The 25,638-nt window shown below is 50.0% G+C and overlaps 1 protein-coding gene across 4 annotated transcripts in view; it reads left to right on the forward strand.

The window, feature by feature from the left end:
• The window catches only part of DOCK11 (dedicator of cytokinesis 11), a 121,498-nt gene that overhangs the window by 63,866 nt on the left and 31,994 nt on the right, over positions 1-25,638 (forward strand). For 3 of the 4 annotated variants that reach the window (XM_026653046.2, XM_026653047.2, XM_026653049.1), the window contains exons 24-41: positions 1,584-1,702; positions 4,447-4,516; positions 4,604-4,729; positions 6,302-6,373; positions 6,688-6,834; positions 7,477-7,560; positions 8,057-8,168; positions 10,095-10,133; positions 11,741-11,919; positions 13,112-13,228; positions 14,561-14,636; positions 15,950-16,062; positions 17,658-17,769; positions 18,820-18,886; positions 19,438-19,485; positions 20,141-20,283; positions 20,919-21,034; positions 23,268-23,405. In XM_026653046.2, the coding sequence (XP_026508831.1) occupies positions 1,584-1,702; positions 4,447-4,516; positions 4,604-4,729; positions 6,302-6,373; positions 6,688-6,834; positions 7,477-7,560; positions 8,057-8,168; positions 10,095-10,133; positions 11,741-11,919; positions 13,112-13,228; positions 14,561-14,636; positions 15,950-16,062; positions 17,658-17,769; positions 18,820-18,886; positions 19,438-19,485; positions 20,141-20,283; positions 20,919-21,034; positions 23,268-23,405 (1,878 nt within the window). The remainder of the gene's footprint in view (positions 1-1,583; positions 1,703-4,446; positions 4,517-4,603; positions 4,730-6,301; positions 6,374-6,687; positions 6,835-7,476; positions 7,561-8,056; positions 8,169-10,094; positions 10,134-11,740; positions 11,920-13,111; positions 13,229-14,560; positions 14,637-15,949; positions 16,063-17,657; positions 17,770-18,819; positions 18,887-19,437; positions 19,486-20,140; positions 20,284-20,918; positions 21,035-23,267; positions 23,406-25,638) is intronic. The other variant, XM_026653048.2, reaches the window with a different exon arrangement.

Consider the following 25,638-nt stretch of genomic DNA (forward strand, 5'->3'; position numbering starts at 1 on the left):
TCGCTGTCCTTGTGAGATCCCGAACAGCGCACGTTGAAAGCTAACGCCCGTCTTCATCCGAGTTAATGTTCCCAGTGTTCTGCTCTTTCAGAGGTGTGCTCTCCTCTCTGCTTACGTGATTCGCTCAGAAATCCTCGCCGCTGTTTTCACTTTCGTTCTGATTTTTATGAGGGTGTGAACATAGTGGCATTTGTGCAGCTTCCAAGTGCCCTCTAGTGGTAAAGGTCCAAATAGTGCCCATTCATAGCAGCAGTTTCCCGTAAACGAGGGAGTAATTCCCTTGACTGGCAGATGTCACAGGTACAGAAGTCACAGAATGTTTCCTGATATCAGAGGTGGATTTGCTACATTGACCCTAGCTGGCATCAATGATTTCCCAAAGGTGTAATGATATTTTATATTGCACCTATACTCCCATGCTGCTGTAGGTACTGAAGATGCCCTTGGATTAGCATAATCTCTTATTTTCAGCAATTTATAATCTGTGTGCAGCATTTTTTTTTTGCCATCTTGAAATTTGGCCCATGTGGCCGATAGCTCAGAATTGAATTTTAATTTTAAAGGAACCCCAATCCCCATCCCACTGAAATCTGAAGGTGGGTTGTAGGATCAGGCCCAAGTTTTTATAAACAGTAACTTCTGAACAGGACAAAAACTTTCTGTTCACCGTTTCTGATAGCTTTATGATAAGAACTTGTCTTCAAGTGTGATTCTGTAGCAAACAGGTAGATCATTTAGTGTTAAAAATCATTGGATATATTTCATAGATCTAAATATTGTTTTAAGGAATAAAAATAATCACACCTTTAATAATAAAGGCGAGCACTTAAATAGTAGTTTCCATGTTCAAAACACTTTACAAAGATAATCTAATGAAGCCTCAGCCCCCTGAGATAGGCAAGTAGCGATTGTTAGTCCTCTTTCACAGATAGGGAAACTGAGGCAGAGATGTTTTGTCACATTGCCAAGGCCGTAGAGGGAGTCCGTGTCAGAGTCAGGGCTTAGCACCTCTGAAAATGAAGCCACTTTTCTTTAGGTCCCTAAATATGGACTCGGGCTGGGGAATGGCCGAGTGACAGTGAGCTAATATTTAAACTCACCGGGTCAAACTTTCAAAAGCTCCTAAATCCCATGTTCAAAAGTGGATCTAGGCACTCGGGAGCCTGAGTATCATTGCACATCAGTGGGAGTTAGGCACCAAAGTGCCAGAGTTGCTTTTGAAAGTTTTCCCCTAATCACAAAAAGAGAGTTGGGATCAAAATTTCAGCTTTAATCTTTGGGATATATGGGGCCCTTCGGAGCCAGCACGTGGCTTCTCGTAAAGGCAGTTGAGTCATTCCAAGATAGCGCTGGCTGTCGGGGCACATCTGAGAGCAGTATTTATGAGCCTTGGGAATTCTTTACTTCCACTGGTGTGAGGAGCTGGCCGGGTAATTCCAACCTCTCCTCCTTTCTTTCCAACTGGGAAGCCCTCGCCTTTATTAATGCCTGCACTGGTGCAAAAATTTCTGTGCAAAGTAAACACAGGGCGACATCTGTAACATATCAGGCTAAAAGCCATGTGTTTTCAACCTTTGTTCTAGTGTTTGCACGCCATGGAGATCCAAGTGATGATACAGTTTCTACCAGTAATTCTTACACAACTGTTCAGAGTCCTCACAGATGTGAGCCAGGAGGATGAAGTAGCTGTCAACTGCACCATGTAAGAGTCTGCTAATCAGCGCGGCTTTCTTCCATTAAAAATATAAAGCTGTAAGTCAGATTTTTTCAAAGGAATTCTGACATTCCGTCACCAAAAAAAGAAAAAACATAACATTCCCCCAACTGATATTTCTATTAAAGGTCTTACTGACCTCCACAAACAGAGTTGGAAGTCAGCTTGCTTTAGCAAAAGATCTTGCCTTTTTTATTTAAAAGTATTTGGAGATGAAATCAGAGATCTGGGGAATTGGATTTTCCCTCTTTTGTTATTTTACTTCTTGGCTTCAAAACTTTATTTTTGGAGGGCCAAGCTCTTCCTGAGCTGTGCTGGGTAGAATTTGCTCTTGTGAGTGGTCCTGCTAGGGGCAGGAGTAAATGTTATTCAGCATGAGTAAGGGTTGCAGAATCTGACCCTAATTGTCTTGAGGATCCTGACGTTGTTTGAGTGAGACTGGAGTCGCCTGTCTACTCTGAACTGTCACTTCCCACCACATCCTAGAGCCTGAATCAGAATTGGTTCGTTGTCTAGTATTATTAAAAATCACTTGTAGAGCACTGCCTGTTACAGGCTGGGACATGGGCGGTCAGGCCTAGAGGTCCGAATAGGAGTCAGGAGCTGGAGCTGAGGGTGAGAACCAGAGTCAAATGCTGGATGCCAGAGCCCAGAGTCCGAGCTGGAGCTGGAGCCAGAAGAACAGGGACAGGAACCCGGAGCTGGCCAGGGAAGCAGGAACGAGGCAGGGAAGCAGGCAAGACTGGAAGGCAGCTCCAATGTAGCAGCCAGCCAGGAGCTCACCAATTGCACAGCCAACTTCCCGTGCGTAAATAGTGCAGCTGGGCCAATCGGTGGGGTCAGGTGCCCCTTCAATCAGGGCTCCTGTGGGCGGTACCTCTGGTGGGGCTAGGATGCCATTAGCTGCTTCGCCCACCCCCTGCTAGCAAGCTGCTGGATGGTTGCTGGGATATGAAGGTTGCCTGGTGACCTAGGAGCCCCAGGTTCAAGACCCATGGATCCTCGTGCTGAATATGCATAATGCTGCACGGCCATGTATGACGTCTCGTTCCCCTTAGTGCACAGCTTACGATCCAAATGGTTCCGCAGCAGGTTTGTATAATTTTTGGTGGTGAGGGTCCAAGTCCTGTTACCCTCCCCCACCCCCCAGGCTCTGGGCTGGGGCAGGGGGTTGGGATGCAGGGGGTGGGCTCTGGGAGGGAGTTGGGGTGCAGGGTCTGGGCTGGGGCAGGGGGTTGGGGTGCAGTAGGGGATGCAGGGGGTGGGCTCTGGGAGGGAGTTGGGGTGCAGGGTCTGGGCTGGGGTAGGGGGTTGGGGTGTAGTAGGGGGTGCAGGGGGTGGGCTCTGGGAGGGAGTTGGGGTGCGGGCTCTGGGCTGGGGCAGGGGGTTAAGGTGCAGGAAGGGGTGCGAGGGTGGGCTCGGAGGGAGTTTGGGTGCTGGGTCTGGGCTGAGGCAGGCGGTTGGGGTGCGGGAGGGGGTATGGGGGTGCAGTGCTTACCTCGGGCAGCTCCCGAAAGCGACCCACACCCGCCACTGGCAGCAGCTCCTAGGCAGGGGGCCGGAGGGGTCTCCATGGGCCGCTGCCCGCAGGCACCGTCCCCGCAGCTCCCATTGGCCACAGCTCGGGGTGGGGGCAGTGCGCGGAGACACTCTCCCCCCCCCCCCACCCCCCGGGGCCACAGGGCCATGAAGCATAGCAGGCGAGCAGGAAGCCACCTTAGCCCCGTTGTGCTGGCGGCGGGGGCCCTTTTAAATTGCCTGGGGGCGGCAGGCGGGGCCGGGGGAGAGACCCGGCTCCGAACTTTGGTGGAGCCAGGCCCCTGCACTCTCATATTGGTGGAGCCGGGGCACCACGGGCCCATACAACTCGCCGCCCCTTGCAGAAGCGTCATTCAGGAGGAAAGGGTCTGGAGGGATTGCTGGGAGTAGAGACGTGGAGCATTCCTAGGAGAAGGATTTGGAGGAGAAGACGCAGTGCGAGGAGGAATGCGGGTGGGTGTGATCACCTGGCCCCTTCCAATGACTCTGCTGGGTTGATTTAGATTTTGAAAAAATAGGTTTGAGAAACCCCAGCATCAATGGGAAGGTTTCCACATTTCTTAAATCTCCACTGAAAACTGGCTTGTGTTGGAATTTGAAAATTCCCCTGCCGTGTTTGGAAGCCCAGCGCTGCAGCTCTGCGCCAGGGGGTGAAAGCCAGAGGGCAGCTGGCTGCGTTGCAGTTCTCCCTGGCCGCAGCTGACAGAGATGGAGAGAGGAAACCGCAGGCGTAGCAGTCAGTAGTAACGTTGCTTTTTAAAACACCTTTTGCTCCTGGTAATCTAAGACACAGTCAAAATGCAGGTCAATGTCTCTGGGGCCTGGTTCACTTGTCAAACCGTTGCACACTGGTGCAGCTCCACTGCAGAGCCTCAAGGAGAGGAGAATCAGCCCCATAGATTTAACCAAACACGGCAGGCTTGCCCACATTGGGAGTAGAGGGCAGGGGGGCCTCTGTCCTGCCCCAGCCCCCTCTCTCTCACCCCCACTGGAGTTGGAGGGCATTCAGTCGGGCTAGAACGTCTCCGGGGTGAACCTCCTCCACTGCCAAAGGGCTCACGCTCAGGAAGTGTGTCTGATCACACCAGCCGCAGGGACTAGCCCGAATGCTCTGTTCGCGAGCCGGAGGAGCTCACCCTTGCATGTCACGGAGTGCTCTGTAGTGAGCAGAACCCCCTGGTTTGTTTTTGTAGGGTTCTTCTCCACATCGTGTCCAAGTGCCATGAGGAAGGACTAGATCATTACTTACGGTCCTTCATAAAGGTCAGTCAGGACAATGCTCTGGTCTGGAAAATTCCTCACCGCGAGCAAGCACCTCCCTGGCCTGACGATGTCCCTGTTCTTTTGTAGTACGGCTTCCGTGCAGAGAAACCCAGCGCCTCACAGGCAAAGACGACCCATGACATCCTGGCCGTCGCCATGGCCACAGTGCTGAAGCAGTCAGCCGATTTTCTAGCCATCAATAAGCTGCTCAAGGTAAAGGAGTAGCTGGCCATTTACTGTAAACTGCCCGAGAGGGAAGGGGGAAAGGTCAGGGGCTCCGGGTTACAAAGCCGCTTCTGTCCGCTCAAACCCATCCCCAGGATCAGAGCCTCACCGTGCCCAGGGGAGCCTTTGTAATCTGTTCCCAGGTCCCCCTCCCAGGAGACACTGATCCCTGCTCGCCCTGCAGGAGACACAGCTGTGACTGTGATTCCTAGTCCGACGCACCTCAGGGATTTCTCCGTGTGCAATCGGATTCATTCATTTGACATACAGACTCCACTCAGGGGGAGTGTTCCTTACACTGCGGATTTTGCTTTCCCCTGGAGACAGACAGCATTTCTGCCTCCTGTAGCCTAGGAACGTGTCCCTTTCTGTGCCCTCCCTCTACCCATGCATAATGTTCTTTGGGCCTATAGGCGTGCGGACTCACCCCTGCGGCGCCTCCTGCTGGCCTTCTCGGGAATTAGCTCATCCAGCCGTTGGAGCGCCCTCTGCAGGCCGGTGATCTGCCTTGCCACTGGCCCCATGTCCCTCCCAGGACCCCAGTGCCCCTTTCTCTGGGTGCTGCCCCCTGGCAGTACCCCCACAGCTCTGGGTCTCCCCCTCCCAGGGGAACTCCCACCCACTATCCCCACTTTGCCTCAGTCTTGGCTACTGACCAGTCTCCATCTAGCCCTCATTCACTGGGGCAGACTGCAGTATCAGCCCCTCATCACAGGCGAAGGGGTTCGGACCTGCTGCCTCTGCCTACCCGTGGGCTGCCCCCTGCAACCCAGTACCTACTAGACCTTACCAGGCCTGCAGCCTGGGGCTTTCCTAGGCCGGAGCTCCCTTGGTCTTTCCCCAGCCCTGCTCCACTCCAGGTACCTGGTTAACCTCCCTGCAGCCAGGCCCTTCTCTCTCTGAACACAGAGAGAGAGCGCTGAGCTCCTGGCTCCCAGCCTCTTATACAGGCCAGCTGCGGCCTGATTGGGGTGTGGCCCAGCTGCGGCCGCTTCCCCAATCAGCCCAGCTTTTAGAGCTGCAGCTCTCTGCAGGGCTGTTTTTAACCCCTGCAGCCCTCTTTCAGGGCTGGTTTCAAGCCCTTCAGGGCAGGAGCGGGTGTCCACCCCGCTACAGGGCCCCGTAATGCGCTGCCTTACCCCCCATTCCAGCCTCAGTAACGTCAGCTGGCCCTTCCAATGTGCCTTTGCATAACGACGTAGCCCCTGATCCTGCAAGTGGCTCTTCTCCAGGCAGACCCTTGTACCCGAGGGAGACCCATTGATTTCAGGGGGACTCTGTCCAAGTATCAGGGTTGACCTGCTTGGATCCGAGTGCAAGAGGGGGGGTGGTAGTTGCAAGCATTTTGAAGCTGTAATCTACTTACGAGCAGAGCCTTCCGTCTGTGTTTCGGATTCAGTTTAAAAGGCTTATTTAAGACATGCATGAAGGGATGCTCTTGGTTTAAACTGTCATCCGTATTACTCCTCCAGTCATTACAATACTGCATTTTTTTATTCAGACCAATGCGCTCAATCTTGCTGGGAGATCGAACTGATGATCTCCATTTGTTTGTTCTAGTACTCCTGGTTTTTCTTTGAAGCACTGGCAAAGTCGATGGCAATGTACCTGTTAGAGGAAAACAAAATCAAGGTAAGCATGACTGCCCATGACCCGTACCAAAGAGAGATGTCACAATGCAATATTCATTCAGACAGCTATTCTGCAAACTTGATCTTCAAAAAAATGTGTAAACCTTTCTAAACAAACCAAAAAAACCCCAGCCAGATAGTTTTTTCTTCTCTCTCCCCACTTCCCCTCCATTGTAATTCTATGTCACTGTAAACACATGATGCACCATTTTCTGGTGTGTAACTAAACATTTCTTTACGTGAATGCTTAAAGGGAGCTTTCACCTGGACTCCCATCTCTCAGACCTGATTGTACGCTGTGGTATTTGATTTCAGCTTCCCAGAGCCCAGCGGTTTCCTGACTCCTACCATCATGTTTTACATTCACTGCTTCTTGCCATAATTCCCCATGTGACTATTCGCTACAGTGAAATCCCCGAGGAGTCAAGGAATGTCAACTTTAGTTTGGCCAACTTCCTGAAGGTCAGTCGATTCCTGCTCTCTCCCAGGCTTAATAAATAAAAGGCAGCTAGCGCTGAACAGGCTGTGAATTCACATGCTGGGCAGACATGGCTTTGCTGCGTCATCTCTGCACATCCTGTGACTAGACTCTTTCTGCCATGGTTAGCTTTTGTAGCAGGTAAGAAGCAATGAGGACTCTCCGCTTTTAATACATGGAGATATCCTATCTCCTAGAACTGGAAGGGATCCTGAAGGGTCATCGAGTCCAGCCCCCTGCCTTCACTAGCAGGACCAAGTACTGATTTTGCCCCAGATCCCTAAGTGGCCCCCTCAGGGATTGAACTCACAACCTTGGGGTTAGCAGGCCAACGCTCAGTATAGGGCCTGCCATCATGCCTAGCAGCTGTGTCAGGGCTGTGATTAAATGTGTGCACTCTCATCTGAATGTTTCTTGTGTCCCCTTGAGACCGAAGTGAGATCATCCAGTACATTTCAGAGAAAAAAAGCTTATAGATCACATGGGACTTGAGTAGCCCTGCAGAAGGACACGGCTTGACTCTTGGCAGGACTCTTGGTGAATTGACTATTGGGATGTAGAGAAGATTTAGGATGGTGACGTTCTTTTCTAATGATTGCTGACATGCTTCACTGTGCTTTCTGCAGCGCTGTTTGACATTTATGGACAGAGGGTTTATTTTTAACTTGATAAATGACTACATTTCGGGATTCGGCCGCAAAGACCCTAAGGTGAGCGTCGGATTTATTGAAATAGCATGGGGCGGGGGTGTTATTTGTCAGCATCGAACAGAGTTTTGCAGTAATTATTTTGCACTGTAATTGGCTGCCACATGGACACAATTGCTGCAATATCAGCGAAGTGTAGCGGCGTCTCCGTGTGCTCCAAGAGCGCCAATACCATTCTAAATTTTAAAACAACCTGAGAGAATTGGAGCAAACCAAACTCAAGAGATGCTAGGGAGTATCCAGCCCAGGGTAGCAAGAGAGGGTATGGGAGACAAAGAGCGGGGTAGCAGAGGACGGGAGGTCACGGTGGCTTATAATGACTGCAGAGAAGAGACACAGGACATAAACCAGCCCTAATCAGTTACTGATATTATTGAGACCAAGCTGGTGTCGTGCAAGCCCCATTCCTGCGCTAACTCCACAAGCGGAGAACAAGAAGTACATTGAATGCCAACTGGCAATGAGCTGGTCAAACTAAAATCTTATGTCTTTTATCCAGATACTGGTTGAATTCAAGTTTGAATTTCTGCAAACAATTTGCAATCACGAGCATTACATTCCTTTAAATTTACCGATGACCTTTGCCAGACCAAAACTTCAGAGAGTTCAAGGTACGTCCTTTTCCTGTTGAACTGGTTAGAGAGCCCTACTTTATCGGCCGTGATGGGTTCCCTCAGTGGCATTTGGTGGTGTTTTTATGTAACGCCCCTTGGTGAGCCCCATTTTAATTTTAATGCTTCTGTGTTGCTGGGCCCATGTAACTACAGACAGACTCTTGGTCAACACTTTCTGTATTTCCTACCTTTAAATAAACCCGTCGAGTTTTCTGGACAGGGTTCAGTGACTACGTTGTATGTAGTGTATCTAACTGCCCTTTCCCACAACCTCTGAGCTCCGTCCCCAAAGAGGATGGCTGTTCCCAGGGGCAGGGCACTAGCCTGTGACACAGGAGACCTGGTTTAATTCCCCGCTGTGCTGCTGGTTCAATGGGTGACCGGGTCTCTCTGTGCCTCGGGGTATGTCTACACTGGAAAAAAACAAAACAAAAACAAACCCGTGGTGGCAAGTCTCAGAGCTCAGGTCTACAGACTGGGGCTCACGGGACTGGTGCAACGGCACTAAAAATAGCTGTGTAAACGTGCCTGCTCAGGCTCTGAGCCCTACCCCCATTGCTGAGCTTCAGAGCCAGAGCGGGAATGGCTGCATGCTGTCATTTGAGCTCCACAAGCCCAAGTCTGCAGGCTCTGAGACTCACCATCATGGGATTTTCTGCAGCGTAGATGTCTCCTCAGTCCCCCCTCTGTCCCATGGGGATAACAGCACTGCCCTACCTCCGAGGGAGCGCCAAGGCGAACTGCGTTCAGTCGGAGCGCTCAGGCACAGATCAGCCTCTTCCTGTCTGTTTTCTCGCGTTACTTACTTCTCTGAGCTGCCCGGCCCAGACTAATCTCCGTCACACTCGCGTAAAGCTGGCCTTTTGTCCGTCTGGCCCGGTGTAACAGCATGCACTGCTGGAAGTGGCTGGGAAAGAGAGGAGCCGTTACACCCTGGGATGTCTGCTGACTGCTTATGGTTAACGCAATAGGACAGGATGCTCTGACTTGGTTAACATACGTCTCTGTACTTGCAGCATTCAGACTGAAAAACTAAAAGCCACTGAGCTCCCGCCCCATAGTTCCCTGCTGCCAGTGTCTGCCATTTAAGTCGTTTTCCTTCCTTTTAAAAAAACGTGCATATGTTAATGAGTGTGAATCGGTTCACCACGGTCACCAGGATCCTGCTGGCGTGAGAAAGTGGCACAGCCGCCTCCTCAAATGTGCACACGATAGAAGTGGCATTGACATGTCCATTCTGCCTGCCCTTGCAGAGGAGCGTACTGGGGCATGTCGGTGGTGAAGTGGGCAGGTCTGTACGTGTAGTTCATGGCGTATGGAGTTGTCTGACCCAAGGGAAGAACCCTTCATGCCACCCCTTTAGTACTGTGTTCACGCTAGAGAAGGACTAGTTTGCATAGGGCTGGGAACAGGGGACATGGTGTGAGCAAACACATCGCATGCAGACCATGTCCGCTTCGGGTCCCACTCCGTTATCTCTCAGAGGCATCTCAGAGCAGTTTGTCTGTGGCTTTCCAGGGCAGGGATAATGAGAAGTCAGTTTTCACATCCCCCCCCCCCCCCCCCCGTAGGTTTCCTGAAAGACATCTGTGTTTCATCAGCAGCTAGAATTTGGCACTGCTTTTGTAAACAGAACGAACACTGGCCAGGTTTTGCAGGTCGCTGTTAGCCAGCTAAACAATAGATTAGTAGAAACACAAGTTACAATGTGTGAAGAAGTGGGTTTTTTCCCCACGAAAGCTTATTCCCAAATAAATCTGTTAGTCTTTAAGATGCCACCGGACTCCTTGTTGTTAATGTGCTAACAGTGTGTAACACCACCATCAAGACTGTCCCCTGCCCAAGGCTGAGGGCAGGATTACTTAATACTGTTCAGTTTTGCTGAATTTTTATTTGTTCCTTTTCTTTTTACATATTAATTAGATTTTTTTTCATTTGCTGTGGAACGGTTCACTTCAGTAGGTAGGTTTGACTGGGATCGTTGAATCATCTAATGTCAAATTAAATACACAGCTTCAAATCAACTAGCTTGCTTGCACCCAACTAACTGAAATAACCATGTTGTGTAATAGACGTAGACTTTTACTAAAACAATTAACAATCAATGCTAGATAGCTTCTCCAGCTTGCTTTCTGTTTTCTCCTAATCAAGAATTCACAGTTCAATTAACGTTGTATTGGACGATATGGACCAGCAGAATTTAAAATATCTATTGTTTCTGTAAGCAGCATGACACAGCTGCTGGAAAACGTAGTGTGGGATTTTCAAAGCGGTCTAGACACCCCAGGCCTAAGCAGGTGTATCAGGGGAGCCTTCCACACTTGTGGGAGTTTCCAAAAGGCATCTGAGCCAAAAACAAGGTGGCTGTCCGCTCTGGGGGAAGGCCACAAGACTGGGAGCTTGCGGGCTATGCAGACTGTGTGCGTGCATTAGGGGAGAGCACAACAAGAGGTGGCCTTGGTGAAGTTGAACCGCCCTAAGCAGTGAAATGCTGGGCTGCATTGCTCCTTGGTGGCCGTGCTGCAGAGGCTGTGAGTCGGGAATAGCAAAAGATGTCTGCTGGCAGAGGTGAAGCCATCACAGCTCCTGGCAAGCAGGGCATTAACCCCACTGCCCGGTTAGCTCCCCAGGCCCTCGGGGGCATATTGAAAAGCCTGGTGTTATAAACCAGCAGCAGGGACAGGGATGGGCAGTGAAGGTGTGTCCTCATGTGCCTCCCGTATGGTTTAGCTCTTCCTGCAGCTTGATCTTGTACAGTAATTGCAAGAAGCTGTCTCCTGTGTATTGGGACTCTGGAGTATTAGAACCTTTTCCTTTGCTGTCTGACCTGGGCTGAAGGAGGCAGTACTGCCATTGGGGATGCAAAATAAACCAGCATCCTGACTCAGTGTGCAGATTCCTTCCCAAGCCGCTGCGCCAAGTGGCCTATTGAAACTAGGCATCACTGCCAGGATGTGTCTCATTCCACCACCCATTCGCCATCGCCCGCAGAGTGCCGCACTCACTCCAGGGCGCGAGCGTCTCGCTTGCTTGTTAGTTCGCAGTCGCATAAACAGCCCCAGAAAGATGCTGTGTCATTATTATAACCCCGCGAGTGGGCTAGTCCCCCGGTGCTAAGTATCGGTGGGTCTTAGCAAATCTCTTCCATCTCTGTTCTCTGTGATTCTAGGACTTCAGTAAAACTCTGCTGAACTGGGCCCTGGAGAGGTAAATTTAACAAGGCTCTCTGAGGACCTTTAGGTCCAGCGCTGGCAAAACATTGTCATGAAAGAGAGAAGCAAATATCAATGTTTAACCTAAACAGGAGGTGCTAGTGGATGTCTGTGACCTTTTATGTGATTGAAGTCGGTGGGCAAAACCTCTGGTCAGTTCAGTCTTAAGCAAAATGTTGCTGCATTGAATAATGGTTACAAAAGTTACAGGGCTGTTCATAGTCACTGAATCACACCAACATGAGAACGCTTTACAGAGGGGGCGGTATCTGTATTACGAATATATCACGATTGTGTTTTCTCTCTCTAAAACAAAATATTGCGAGCACTGTTCAGTGTTTTTCTGTTTTGTTGCAGATGTAAATCTTGAATACAATTTAACCGATGAGTATTGCAGGCATCACTTCTTGGTGGGGATGCTACTGAGGGAAACCGCTCTTGGTCTGCAGGACAATTATGATATCAGACTTACAGCCATCACTGTGTTAAAGAATCTGTTAATAAAGCATGCGTTTGACAACAGATACCAGCACAAGGTAAGGCATGACTTTACTGACGATTCAGCGTGTCTTTGGGTTCGATGCCAAGACACACAACAAACTTTTGGTTTTGAACAGTTCATTAGTATTTTATCACTTTTTAAAGACCAGTTCTGAATAATTGACAGGAGCTTCACTGTGTTATGGGGAAAGTTCAAGATGGAAATAGCTTAATCTTCAGTTAGTTATTCCCATTGGTTTTAGCCATATTGAGCGTTAAGGTGATAAGGCCCTGATCCAACAAGGTACTTAAGCATGTGATTAGCCATGGGCTACCTAAAGTTAAGCATGTGCTTTGCTGGACTAGGACTTAATTTAGCATCCTTGTATTAAATATGCAGTAATCTGGAGAGAGAACCAATCTCTATTTCTCTAAGGTCGCTTGATGTTTTTCTGACCAGTCGATCTCACACTACGGTAAAAGGATTTGGGTGAGGTTTGGTTTGAAATGCCCACATTGTGTTTAGGGTGCCTCTCTTACTCCAGCAGGTTTATGGTAAAACATTTTTAAATGTTGGAACTGTTCTGCTTCCCCATGACTTTCCCGCCAGTGACTTCTGAGATGTGGGATTTCTGCCAGCGTAACTCCTCTCTCTTTCGGGGGGAATTAGGCAGTCGGCATTTGGTATCAGGTTTGTTTTGCTTCTCGCTGATCTCTGTCGACTTCTGTAGCTTAGAAACTCTTCACTGCAATGTTCAGCGGTTGGCAAGTCATGTTGTAAGAATCAGTGAGATCAAGGAAAAGCTCCCTGTCACTTCTCAGTGCAAGATAAGGGAACAAAAGCCACAATTCGTTAATTCAGTGGCACTTACTGGGTACTCCGTGATCTTGCAAATCGGGCCTCTCTTATTTAGAAGAAGGATGGTCTAGTGCTTAAGGTGCAGCCAGAGACTCAGGAGAGTCAGGTTCAATTGCTTGTTCTGCCACATACTTCCTGTGTGATGTTGGGCATGTCACTTAGCCCTGCTGTTCCCCATCTATAAAAGAGGGATATTCATATTTCCTGCCTCACAGAGGTGTCGTGCGAATAAACATATTAAAGATAGTGACGGAGCAGTAGCTAACTCTTTCTAGGCTAGAGCAATCAGCAGGGATCATCATGGAGAAGCTGAGGAGCTTAACCGTGTCACCCACATTTGAAGAGATTGGTGGTTATCTTAACAGTTTGTGCCATTGATTGTCTTTCAGAACCAGCAGGCGAAAATAGCCCAGCTGTATCTGCCACTGGTCGCGCTGCTCTTAGAGAATATCCAGCGAGTGGCTGGCCGGGACACCCTGTACTCCTGCACGGCCGTGTCTAATTCTGTGAGTAACGCTACGTGCACTGAGGATTGGCAGGTCTCTTCCTCAGGATTTCTAGCTCGACTAGAGTGGCCGCCATCCAAGTGCCCCTCTTTTCCCTTCTTCACTGGGCACCGAAGATCCACCTCGCTCTTCCCTTGTCTCAGGGCCGATCGAGGTCCCACCATACGTGACAGAGCAGGGCTTCTCCCTAGCTTAAGCACTCGCTGCCAGACCCAGTCGCCTTGAAATAGGTTTATTTGTCCGTACATAAGCACACTCCACACACAAACAGTTCCTCGGCTCGCCCTTTGGCCTAGTGTTTCACGGCCTTCCCTCCCAGGGGTCTGTGGTAATCCTGCTCTTTCAGCCTCACAGCCAGTTCTCTGTTCTCAGCCACCTTTGCTTCCCTTCTGGAACACCGGCCCCAGAGCCACCTTCTTGGGCACCTGGTCTCTTGTTCCAGGAACCCACCACCAGAGTTAGCTCCACTCCTTTGTGGTTCCTCTCCCCCGGCACAACCTGCCCCAGTCACTCTTCCTCCTCTTAGCCTCCGGCAGGCCTGTCTAGTCCCAGGGGTAGCCCTGCCCCCTTGGATTGGCTCCATTGGACTCACCTGCTCTGGCACAAGAGCACCGGGCCTGATCTTCCCGCGGGGACCAACCCCCCCCCGTTCCGTTAGCTCTATCACCCTACCTGCAGTTTTTAGTATGCACTGCCAGTAGCCTGCTTTATAAACAAATAACTGTGTTCTCTTTTCCATAGCCCAGTTTGATCTCGCTTGTTTCATTCATTTCACATTCCTTTTCTACTCTGCTATAAATCTCTCTGCACTGCTAGGTGAGATTGCTTTGCTCTTTCATTTGCAGTTTATAACACGTTCTTTTGAGATCTACCCTATGTAAGTGTCATTATTTGAGGAAAGCGGGTTGTCGTAATGTGTTAATGTAAAACCAAGTCCTGCTCTCGCACAGACGTGGATTTACAATGGGAGTTGCATATTCATATCTGAGCTTGGCCCCGGGGTGAGCTCAGCCTTGCAAATTGTCCCTGCCCATTTATTCAGGGCAAGTAATTTTTTTAGACTGGCAAGTAAAATATCAAATTTTTAGAGCTGGTCAACATTTCAACAGAAAAAAATTAACAAAACATTTGTAAAAATGCTTTACTATTCCTTGAACAACTCTGCTAGTGTATTCATCCTCATCCTGGCAGAAGTGAGTGAGGAGATTTTTTTTTTCTTTTTAGTCACACTAAATATTTTTCATCCCAAATTTGCAACGCTGATCTAGTTGGTAGTTGCTGTTATACTTTGACATCGCTTTTCCGTCACACGTATCTCCTGTTGTTTTGCAGGCATCGAGAGATGAGTTTTTGTGTAATTTTACATCCCCTTCAAACAGATCGAGTCTGATTGTGGAGAAAGATACAGGTAACTGCGTTATTTAAAGTATCACTAGTACAAACTAAAAACAGCTGGTAGAACCAAACAGCACTTTCCTTGTATTATTCCAAATGCATAGCAAGAGAAGGAAGGAGACAGGAGAACAATAAACCAAATGTGGGCTGTCCTCTTAGTCTTCAATGGGCCAGAGTTTTAAGTGATTAAAAATGGCAGAATTCTGCTCTATTCCTTACCCAGCACAATAGTATGCCCACCCTTCATGAGGGACTTTGTGCCCTTAAGGTTACAAGGGCTAGATTTGGCCATGCTTCACCTGAGTAGCTCTGTTGAAATCAGTAGGACTGCTCGTGGTAGCCAGGGTAGACGGAGGTGTGAGTGCAGCTCCTGGACGCACAGCCACGCTAAATTCAGTCTGGTTAGCACAGCTAAAAGCAGCAGTGAAGACGCGGCGACACTGGCTTCGGCACAGGCAGACAACGCGCGTGTGTGTGTGTGTGTGTGTGTGTGTGTGCGCGCGCTTAGGGTCCCAGCAGGTTTGTACAGCCCTCCCTGAAGGCCTGAAGTATTGCCTTGGCTTCACTGCCCTTTTCAGCTGTTCTAGCTAGAGTAGCGCTAGTGCAGGTCTGCCTCTCGGGGCTGGGATCGCCTCTCGAGCTGCAGTGTAGACCTACCCGCAGTGTCCTAAGCATCAGTGTCGGAACCAATGAGATTATTCATTCCAAGGGGTGATTATTGCTAGATGGAAACTTTTCTTAAATGTTTATAAAGGACTTCGTTCTTGGGGGAAGCCACGAGACGTATTAAAAGAATAGATTTCCCTCATTATGCTCAGGAGATAGGTGGTCTGCCAAACTCTGCCATCCTCCTTCCCCAGATAAATTCAGTGGGAGCTGAGAAAGGGCTGGCGGAACTGATCCATTGTTAATATTCAACAGTTATCAAATCAATTGTCAAAAGGCAGAGCCTGACCCCCTTACTCACGCTGAAATCAATGGGACTACCAGTGGACTAACGTGTTACTCAGTGCGAGTAAGTGGAACAGAATCTGGGCCAGAACATAGAATCATAGAATATTAGGGTTGGAAGAGACCTCAGGAGGTTACTATTATTACACTACTATTCTGTTCAACAACCTCTTAAAGTTTTGTACGTCTTTGACTAAACTCTGCATGACCCTATCATTTCTTTCTGGATTGGTCATTGCTCCAGCGATACTCGTACACTTGCCATGTGTTCTCTGCAAGTCATGTACCCATCTCTTCAGGCATCTTTCATGAAGCCCCTTCCCAGGGGTATGTAGTCGCTAACTGTGCCTTTGTGGGTTTGTTCTTTTTCTTTAGGCTATGGTACAGCCCTTCCGAACGGCCACAGTATGAAAAGAGAGGACTCAAAAGGATCTCTGAGTTCAGAAGGGGCAACAAGTTCTCCTGATCAGTACAGCACCGGGGAAAACGTAATGCATGTGGGATGACAGAAAGCAATAGCGCATTTGGGCTGTTCAAAAAAAAAATCACCATGTTGATCGTTCTCTTGCAAACCAGTTTTAAAGCAAACAGAAAATGATACTTGTGTTTTATAGAGGAGGTCCGACCTAGATGATCTAATTGTGCCTTAATCTATTGATCTAAAACACTGTGAATGATTTATAAAAGGTCAAAGTCAGAATTCATAGGGAATGTTTCTACATGGGCTGTGACTGACACGCACACAGATCCCCATTGACTTCCATGGGTCACTGCACATTTGACCAAGGCCTGGTGAGTTCTGTATGTGGACTGAAAGCAGAGCACCATGGTGTTTGCCTGCCAATGCTTGTCACTTTCAGGGGAGAAGACGCGGAGAGGACACAGCTGTAGGAAAAGCAGCTCTGTTTAAAAAGCAGCCACCACCTCGCTTCGCAGGAAATAACGTTGGTCAAATGACCCAGGGAAGAATCTGGCCCCAAATTTTAAGAATGCAAGTTCCCTGCCTGAGCCCAAGTTGCGTGCACAGAGACTGGGGATTTGCCCCGGCTTTCCTGTGACCAGCAGGCATTTGCACATGTAACTGGGGCGGACGCGGAATTGCTACATGCTACATGCTCTGTGGCTAAAAAGGCAACAGGAGCGACCTCTTGGAGCTGCCGCTGGTTCTGCCCGTGCATACTCAGAAGGGAGTCTGCAGAGCTTCTCGGTGGGCGAGGCGGGGCCTGGTGAAGGTCCAGAATCCCCACCAAGAGTCCTGAAGCCCCAGTTCTGCCAAGTGTTTGAGCACTGAACCATTCCTATTCAGCCAGGTGTTACGCATTGGAGAGAACATCCAACTCTGCTTTGCAGCAAGTAGTGTTGGTTTTAGCACAATTCTTGTCAAGGGCCCCTGCTTAGCCAGGAGTCCTCTTCCAAGTGGTAGGAGGTTTGTTTTTCAGAGTGCCCGAAAAATAGTTCTCTGTTACTAGAGGTGATGTCCCAGGGTTCAGTTTACAGGAACAGAGGTGCACGTCTTTAGAGCTGCATGGTGTAGTACGTGCACTGTTCTCGGATGCCATCTGTGCCCCTCCTGTTTTCCAGCATTGAGTGGTGTGTGGATTTAATAGGTAGAATTTGGCACATACAAACAGCGTGATGTTCGTTCTGTGTTGTGCAGTGACTCATGCCCCAGCCTGTTCCAGAATAAATCTGCAACTAAAAATGTCTGTCTATTCTGTATGACCCCGGGGCCCAGCTAAAAAAAAATCTGTGTGGGGCTTCAGCCAGAACTGACCGGCCCAGGGAGCCAAGAGGGGGCGTGCGGTTTTTCTGCTCACTCCATGGCGGGGATCGTTCGCTCTGCGTTTCCCTTCTGTCAGCCAAGACCCCGGCAAGTGCCAGCTCCTGCCCGTTCTCCTGGTGGCTTGGGAACATCCCGCCCCAACACGCAGCTTGCAGCCACTAGCATATTTCATGTAAGCCACCAATTAGCCATCAGGTGGAAGCCGCCTCAGGTCGGGGGCAGCCTAGGCTCCATTAAAGCAGGGACCCGGCTCTCTGTGCTTCGGGATGGTTCTCTAACACGTATCTTTGTGGTGGTTAGAGCCGGAGAAGTTCCACGAGGAGTAACGTGTCCCATCACAGTAGGCTGGACCAGTATGAGATCAGGAGTCTCCTAATGTGCTACCTCTACGTCATTAAAATGGTCTCTGAAGGTTAGTGACGCTCACCATACTGTGTGCTTAGGGAGACGGGTCTGGTCCCTACCACAGCCCCTGTATGCCGTGGCGGGTAGCAGCCGTAAAGGCGAGAGGATCTCCCCCAGGACAGGAGCAATATGGGGCCACCAGAAGCAGCCATACGCTTCCTCACCTGACAGGCCCCAGTGTGGGGGGCAGGAGGGGGCATCCCCAGTGCTGCAGAGACCCTGGAGATCCTGCAGTGCTGCCCGCAGGCAGCCCTAGAGAGGCTGCTGGGAGTTAGACGCCCTCTTTGTCCTCCACCCCAGGCTGTGCCACTCAGACACCAGCATGAGCCCAGGGCCTGGTAAAGCACCGTTGCTCAGGTGGTCTCTGTACCGTATATTGCAGCAGGGTGTGTTGGGGCGTCACAGAAGTGGGGGTGCCGGTTGTGCACCCTCAGTTTTCGTTGGCTGGCCCTCATGTTACCAGTGAGCTCATTTCTCGGGGGAGGGCTGCACCTCCCCTCGCTAAGCCCAGCCGTCTCCCACAGCCAGCTGGGGCTGCCAACACCTAGGACTAGAATCAAGGGCTGCGAACCCCGGCCCTTCCCACACTGCTGAGTTGAGGCGGGAGCGGAGGGATCCCAGCTGGAGCCTGGTTAGGTAGAGGAGCTCCCATCACAGGAAAGAGGGCAAGCCCGTGGGTACCATCACTGGGGGGACAGGCAGATCCTGGATTTGCTCAGCTCTGTCTTATTTCATCATTTTCAAAAATGCGTCAGTGGGGAAGGGGAGCGTCTGACCCTGACTGCTGGAGGAGGGCAGCTTAGGGGCTGTTCCCCTCCAGGGCTGGAAACACGTTCACTGCAGCTCCCTGCACCATTGCATTGGACGAGCAGGCTTGGGCAAAGGCCTCCCAGGGAGGTGAAGGATCAAATGGCCAGTCCGAAAAGACACATGCTTGTGTGGCTGCAAAGATAGATTTCCACAGGCCAGTGGTCACAGGCTGATTTAGCCTGCAAAGACCCTCTGTGACGGTCTCAAATGTTGTTATACATTCTTAGTGGGTTTGTTTCGTTTTCAGATACACTTCTCACCTATTGGAACAAAATATCCCCCCATGAGCTGATAAATGTCCTCGTGCTTCTGGAGTAAGTAACAGGAGATTGAATCTATGCTTCGAATTGCGCGTGATATGTTTGTTATATAACATAGGCAGGTAAAATGAAACCATCCCTCCATGCACTGTACCTGGTACATGCTGCTCTGTTCCATACAAGATGCAGCCTACCAGGAAGTAGAAAAGTAGTTGGATATAATATTGCTTCACATGAGGAATGATCTAGGGTCAGCCATTGCAGACTGTAGGGTAACAGCCCCAGAGGAGCAGTGTTAAATACGGGAGGCCGGGCTGGCAAGCTGACGGTGATCGGCGCTGATTCTGTGCAAAGAGCGTTCCATTGCATAACAAGAGAAGGTGATCACATCAAAGGCTCTGGAAATACCAGCACAGTCTCACTTTCTGTTGTGTCTGGCGGCACAGATGGGGGAGTAGATAGGAGTGTGTTTGGAGGGGCTGAGGGCCTACACGCTGAGCACAGGGTTAAAATACAGACACCCAAACCCACACACCCAGACATGTACTGGTGCAAGTGAAACAGTTCAGTCTCCTTGCTGACATTTACAATGTTTTTCTTTCTAGAGTCTGTTTATTCCACTTCAGATACGCGGGGAAGAGAAATATAGCCAGGTATTGTACTCTTTTTGCCAGTGGTTTCTTCCCCCCCCGCCACCTGCCCCATGGTGGCTACATGAGAATGTACAGGGGAGCGGGTCCAGTGCGGGGAGAGGGAGCTGTTGGGAGCCCTGCTCACCCCAGCCAGGGAGAGGAAGTGGGGGGCTCCCTTCCGCTTTTAACAGAGGAGAGAAGCTACACTTCGCTCGGTGCTCTCTCTTTTCCTCCGGCTCAGCAGAGGGCAACTTCAGCTCTCACTGGTAAAGCTCAACTTCCCAGCCGTTTCTCTGACCCCGCCAGCCCTCCGCTGAGATTTACTTTTATAGCTTTCTGCTAGCGTGAAGCCGCAAGTTTTGAAAGACAAGTGGTGGTTCTCGGTTCACAAGTCTGGCTCGGGGCCTGATTCTCAGAGGTGCTGCAAAGCAGCCCCTTCGTTGCTGATTATCCTAGAGTTTGAGGGACAGACCCGCCGCTGGGGCTAATTGGCAGAGTGCTCCGTTGGGCCAGCAGGGACAGGCTGTCCTTGCGGTTTTTTGTTGCCTGCGCCAGGTACCACGTTAAGCCCTGCTTGGTATTGGCCTGAGCTTGACAAGCGGATTGGACTCGGGTCTCCCTGCTTCACACTCCAATGGTAATGCATCCCAGTCTGCAGCTTGGGTTCTCCTTTCAGGGTTCACGATGCCTGGCTATCCAAGCATGTCGGAGTTGACAGGAAATCGCAGACCATGCCGGCCCTTCGCAGCAGAGCGGGCCTGATGCAGGCCCGGCTGCAGCACCTGAGCAGCTTGGAAAGTTCCTTTACGCTCAATCACAGTATGTACGGCGACGGGGCTGGTAACGTCGTTTTATCGTATTCGACGATGGCTTGTTGCCACTTGTGACATCACTTCCCTTTGGTTGCGTCAGGCTGCTCGGCTTGGCGTCTTTACACCGATCCCCTCTCTTCCCTGCAGACCTTTGAACTGTGGGGAGTGGCGGGGGCTTCATGCCAAAGGGTGTGTTAAAAATCACCCCTGTTTAGTCTGTAGATGGAATTTTCCTCTTCCAATCTTGCTTCCAATTCCTGGTTGCCGGTAGGGACAGACGGTGCTCTGGTGTTAGTGAGAGCGCAGAGCAGACAGGAATGCTGCCTCCTGCGTGGCATTCACCCCGTGCAGATTCCCAGCATGAGGCCAATGCCAACGGGGCTTAAGTGGGGTATAGGCCTTGTATTGGCCCTTCTTCACGTGGGTGAACGTCCCCCCTCCCCCACTTCTGCTCCAGGAATCCAGCTTGGAGAGGCAGCTGATGGATGGGGATGTCATGTTGCATCTGTTTTGGGGGCCGAGGGAAGTGGCAAGAGGCCACTCACAAGCTTCCCTCCGTGTGGTGACGATGCTGCCCTTGTCTGCCGTGGGTAAGGAGAGAACCTGCTGGTTCCATCACTTTCCTTTCCTTCCTGCTCCCAGATGCTGGCACCTCCGAAGCAGACATTGTGCACCAGGCCTTACTGGAAGGCAATACAGCCACAGAAGTTTCCCTAACGGTCCTGGACACCATTTCTTTCTTCACCCAGTGTTTCAAGGTGAGCATTGAAATCCGCATTAGCACTAGTCGATTTGCAAACCCTGTGTTAGACTGAACGCTCTCCCATGTTATTTTGTTCTTTTCCTTTGTGCTCACTATCATAAAGATGGACCACAGGGAAGTAAAGTGCAAAAAAAGAAAACCCGAGCTGAGTCTTAGGCATTTATACTTTTATTGACAGAGTTAGTTCAATAAAATAAGTAAATGTATCCAGCTGGTAGGTGTGTTTAGGAATTCAAACAAATAGTAAAAGCCAAAAACTCATGCACAGTATTGCCCGTGCTTTGTGTAGTTAGTCAAATTAGAGCACCTACTTCCCTGGGGCCAGATCCCAGCCCGTGTAAAATGTGCTACACAACTGTACCAGGGTGTCTGTGATACAAGCTTGTTGTGTTTTTAAAAGCTGCGGTGAGAGAGGTAACAGATAAGTGGCTCAGCTTTTGAAGTTACTTCTGCAAATGTGGTAATATCGTTTGACTTTTTATCTAGTGTAGAAAATAAAATCTCTGACCAAATAATATAGCTTTGGGGGGACTTCCCATTTTTCTACCATCATTTGTCTGTACTTATTTACCCAGGTCGCTGTAGAACTATTATTTGTGTGGCTTAAGAAATGGTATGTTCTGTTTTGCAGTCACTTATCCTAGTCACTTACAGTTCTTCTTCGAGTGCTTGCTCATGTCGATTCCATTCTAGGTGTGCGCGTGTCCACGTGCGCGGCCATGGGAGAGTTTTGCCGTAGTGGTATCTGTAGGGTCAGCTGTGGCGCCCTCTTGAGTGCCGCGCTCAGGCATTGGTATATTAGGCGCCGCCGACCCTACGCCCTCTCAATTCCTTCTTAGTGCTCGTGGTGGTTGGTCGGAGCACCTTTCCCTTGCCTAGCAAGGGTTAGCGGTTCTTCTACTTCAGCGGCCTGTGTCCAACTGATCTTGTTGGGTAGCAGAAAGCTCTCCACCAGAGTGACCTACCTGGCCAAATGGAAAAGGTTCACATGCTGGACCTTGGACCAGGGTATCTGGGCCGAGCAGGCCTCGCTGCAGGTGATCCTGGATTATCTTCTACACCTTGAGCTCCAGGAGTTGTCACTGTCTTCAATCAAAGTCCTCTTGGCCGCTATTTTGGCCTTCCAACCTCTGCTCTAGGGCAGGTCAGTCTTCGCTCATGACATGATGGTTTTTGAAAGGTCTGGAGAGTCTCTACCTGCACGTCAGGGATCCCGTCCCTTCCCTTGGACCTCAACCTTGTGCTGTTGCGGCTCATAGGTCCCCCCTTAAAACCTCTGGCTTCCTGCTCTCTTCTTCTTCTCTCCTGGAAGGTTTTGTTCCTGGTTGCGATAACATCTTCCCGCAGGGTCTCTGAGATCAGGGCGCTTACTTCCGAGCCACGCAATACGGTGCTCTACAAGGACAAGGTCCAGCTGTGGCCACATCCAGCGTTCCTGCCCAAGGTAGTTTCACAGTTTCATGCCGGCCAGGACATATGCTTACCTGTCATCTTTCTGAAGCCTCATAAATTGGAAGAGGAGCACAAGTTGCACGCCCTGGACCTCAGGAGGGCACTTTGCCTTCTACATCGACAATACTAAGCTATTTCACAAGTCAATGCAGTTGTTCATTGTGGTGGCAGACAGGATGAAAGGCGCCTGGTCCAGGTGCCGATTCAGGATATCTGTGGGGCCGCTGCCTGGTCCTCCATCCACACCTTTACATCTTATTACATGCTTACCCAGCAAGCTTGAGAGGATGCTGGCTTTGGCAGAGCAGTGCTGCAAACTGTAAGACCGTGAACTCCGAGCCCACCTCCGTAGAAACTGCTTGTGAGTCATCTAGAATGGAATTGATATGAGCAAGCACTCGAAGAAGAAAAAACGGTTACCTAACTTCTGTAACTGTTGTTTTTCGAGATGTGTTGCTCATGTCCATTCCATTACCCGCCCTCCTGCCCCTCTGTTGGAGTTGCCGGCAAGAAGGAACTGAGAGGATGTAGGGCTGGTGGTGCCTGATATACCGACGGATGAGCGCGGCACTCCAGAGGGCGCAACGGCCTACCCTACGGATACCACTAAGGCAAAAATCTCTGACGGCCGCGCATGTGGGTGCGCACACACCTAGAATGGAATGGACATGAGCAACACATCTCGAAGAATAACTGTTACGAAAGGTAGGGAACTGGCTTTTTGAGGCACACACGCTGGGTATTTCTGCAGAATGAATTCTCTCCTTGCTTTCCAGAACCAGCTCTTAAACAACGATGGCCATAATCCACTCATGAAAAAGGTTTTTGATATTCATCTCGCCTTTCTCAAAAACGGGCAGTCAGAAGCGGCTCTGAAGCATGTCTTTGCTTCCCTGAGAGCTTTCATTAGCAAGGTAGGTGCAGAGGTGACGCGTGAGGCGGTCCTGTGCCCCCAAACCATTAAACTGTGCTCCCGCCCCTACTGACCATTACGAGATGTCACTGGGTAGGTGGGACAGCTTTAAAGGTTCCGGTTAGAATTCGTACAGGTGGCGGGAGGGACGGACAGTCCTACCCCAACTTTCACTGCTGGCCTGCACTGCTTGGAGGTAATGGATCAGCAGGGCTAGATGGAGTCGTCTAACTTTAAACAGAGGTCATCAATGTACTGACACTTATCAGGGCTGGGTAAAATACCAGGGGACATCACCAGGAGCTAAAGAGGCTGTCCTGACTCTGACTGAATGTGCACAAGTGTGACTCTGAATTAAGTCCATTGACCTCCGCGGTGTTCCCTAGATCCTGTAAGAGCTCAGTATCAGTCCCACCAAAATGTTGCTCTTCCTTGAAGCATTTGTGCCAACAGGCAGCATTAAAACGAGTTAGCTGCCGGGGTGGGACTAGCACTCAGGACCTGCTGCATCTATGAGAGGTAGCAACGCGCTCACTTTCCCCGGCAGCTTTTTCAACATTCCGATAGTTCCGTTTTGCACAAAAGCGGCCCAAGGTTGTGTTTGAACACAACAACTTCCTCCCTTCCCAGCCAATTGTTATGCAGTTCAAACGAACAGGCAAATCCACACCAGCCCTACTGGATCTCCTTACGAGATTCCAAGACCCCGAGCTCCCGGAGAGTTACCCCAGAGCTAAGGCCTTATGCCCATGGGTTCCAAAGCAAAGTGAAAACTACGGTGGGCCAAGTTCCCTGCTGGTGTCCATGAGGGCAACTTGTTGACTTCAGTGGAGTCTTGACCATCTGCAGCAGTGCTGAAATTGGCTGATATATTTTCAGAAACTTGCAAAATTATTTGAGTGAAGTTTTCTCATTTCCCCTGCAATACGTTGCTTCTGTAAAATGAGAGATACAGACCCAGTAGATAGTATCTGCAAGGAAGTTTTTTCTCTGCCAGCTGTAACCGCATGGGTTCCAAGCATCCTTGTCCTACCTGTGTTAGATTTTAAAGGTCATTTCTAACTGCAGAGTGACTCTAAAGTGGCCAGGGCAATTGTCTCTCAAAGGCAGGTACAAGGTTGGCTTTTCTGTTTGCAAACTTGTTATGGGATCTGAAAGTCCCAGCATGTCGATTTTGGTTTGCACACCATCACCAGTAACTTTGTTCCCACTACGGTGTATTCTGGTTGTGGCTCTGCTAAAGTTACCTCCTACTTTAACACACCTCCTTTAGCACAGAGATAATGGTAATGAAGCAGGAAAGAGCCTCCTGTCATGGTGAGTCGTTAGGGAAAAAATCTTTTTAATTTCACCCATACTAAATACATTTTATTGCTTGTTGTCTCCAAAGTCTTCCCTTCTATACTAAACTCAAATTGGCAACACAACCGGGAAGAGACATAGAACAGAACTGGCGCAAGAAAACTGAGCTCACGCTGTGCTTAGTTGTTTAAAAAAGAAAAGGAAGAAAAAGCTCCGTTTCTTTCCTTAGTGGAAACTCAATACAAATCAATTATTCTTAATGGTTTATGCTCTTGGTTGCTGCCAGCCCCAAGTGGCTGGGGAGAATGCTGACATAAAATACACATCTCCGATTCGGGAGTGGTCCTAGAAGGAAGGATTCTGAAGGAAATGTTTATTTTAAGGGGCTAATTCACTTGATCCACATCAGGCTTGATTCTCTACTGTGTCCGAGTGGAGCTGAGAGTGGGGATCAGGGGAGCTGGGTGCAAATCCCTAATCCTTGTCCACTGGCCTTGGTGTAGCTTTAACTTTTGTCACTGGCAAAGGTCCCTGAGAACTTCCTGCCAGTGGAGAGTCAGGAGTAGCCGAGCCCTGCTCCACCATGCCCAAGCTCTGTCTCTCTCACCCCTCTGGCCTGGCACGCTTCCTCCCTCTCCTTATGCCAGGTGGGGCCTGGCTCAGGAGGCTTTTCCCGCAGCACAGGGGAAATTCTCTGGCTACTTTAAGGGCACCTTGGGCTACTCCTCTAGTCAGGCCCAGCATGGAGATACTTTCTCCATGGATGTTGTTGTCCCTTGGAACCACTCCCTTTGTGGTCCCTCTGTGGGGCATCAGGATGCCGTGGGCTGTGTGCTGCAAGGCAGAACCCCACTGGACCCAAAGCATGCTGAGCTGGGGGTCCCTTGGCACCTCTTCAGCACTTCCAGACATGAGGATCTAGATGCCCCTCT

The sequence above is a fragment of the Terrapene carolina genome, unplaced genomic scaffold, assembly GCF_002925995.2.
Source record: "Terrapene carolina triunguis isolate 2854851 unplaced genomic scaffold, T_m_triunguis-2.0 Scaffold131, whole genome shotgun sequence".
NCBI lineage: Eukaryota > Metazoa > Chordata > Testudines > Emydidae > Terrapene > Terrapene triunguis.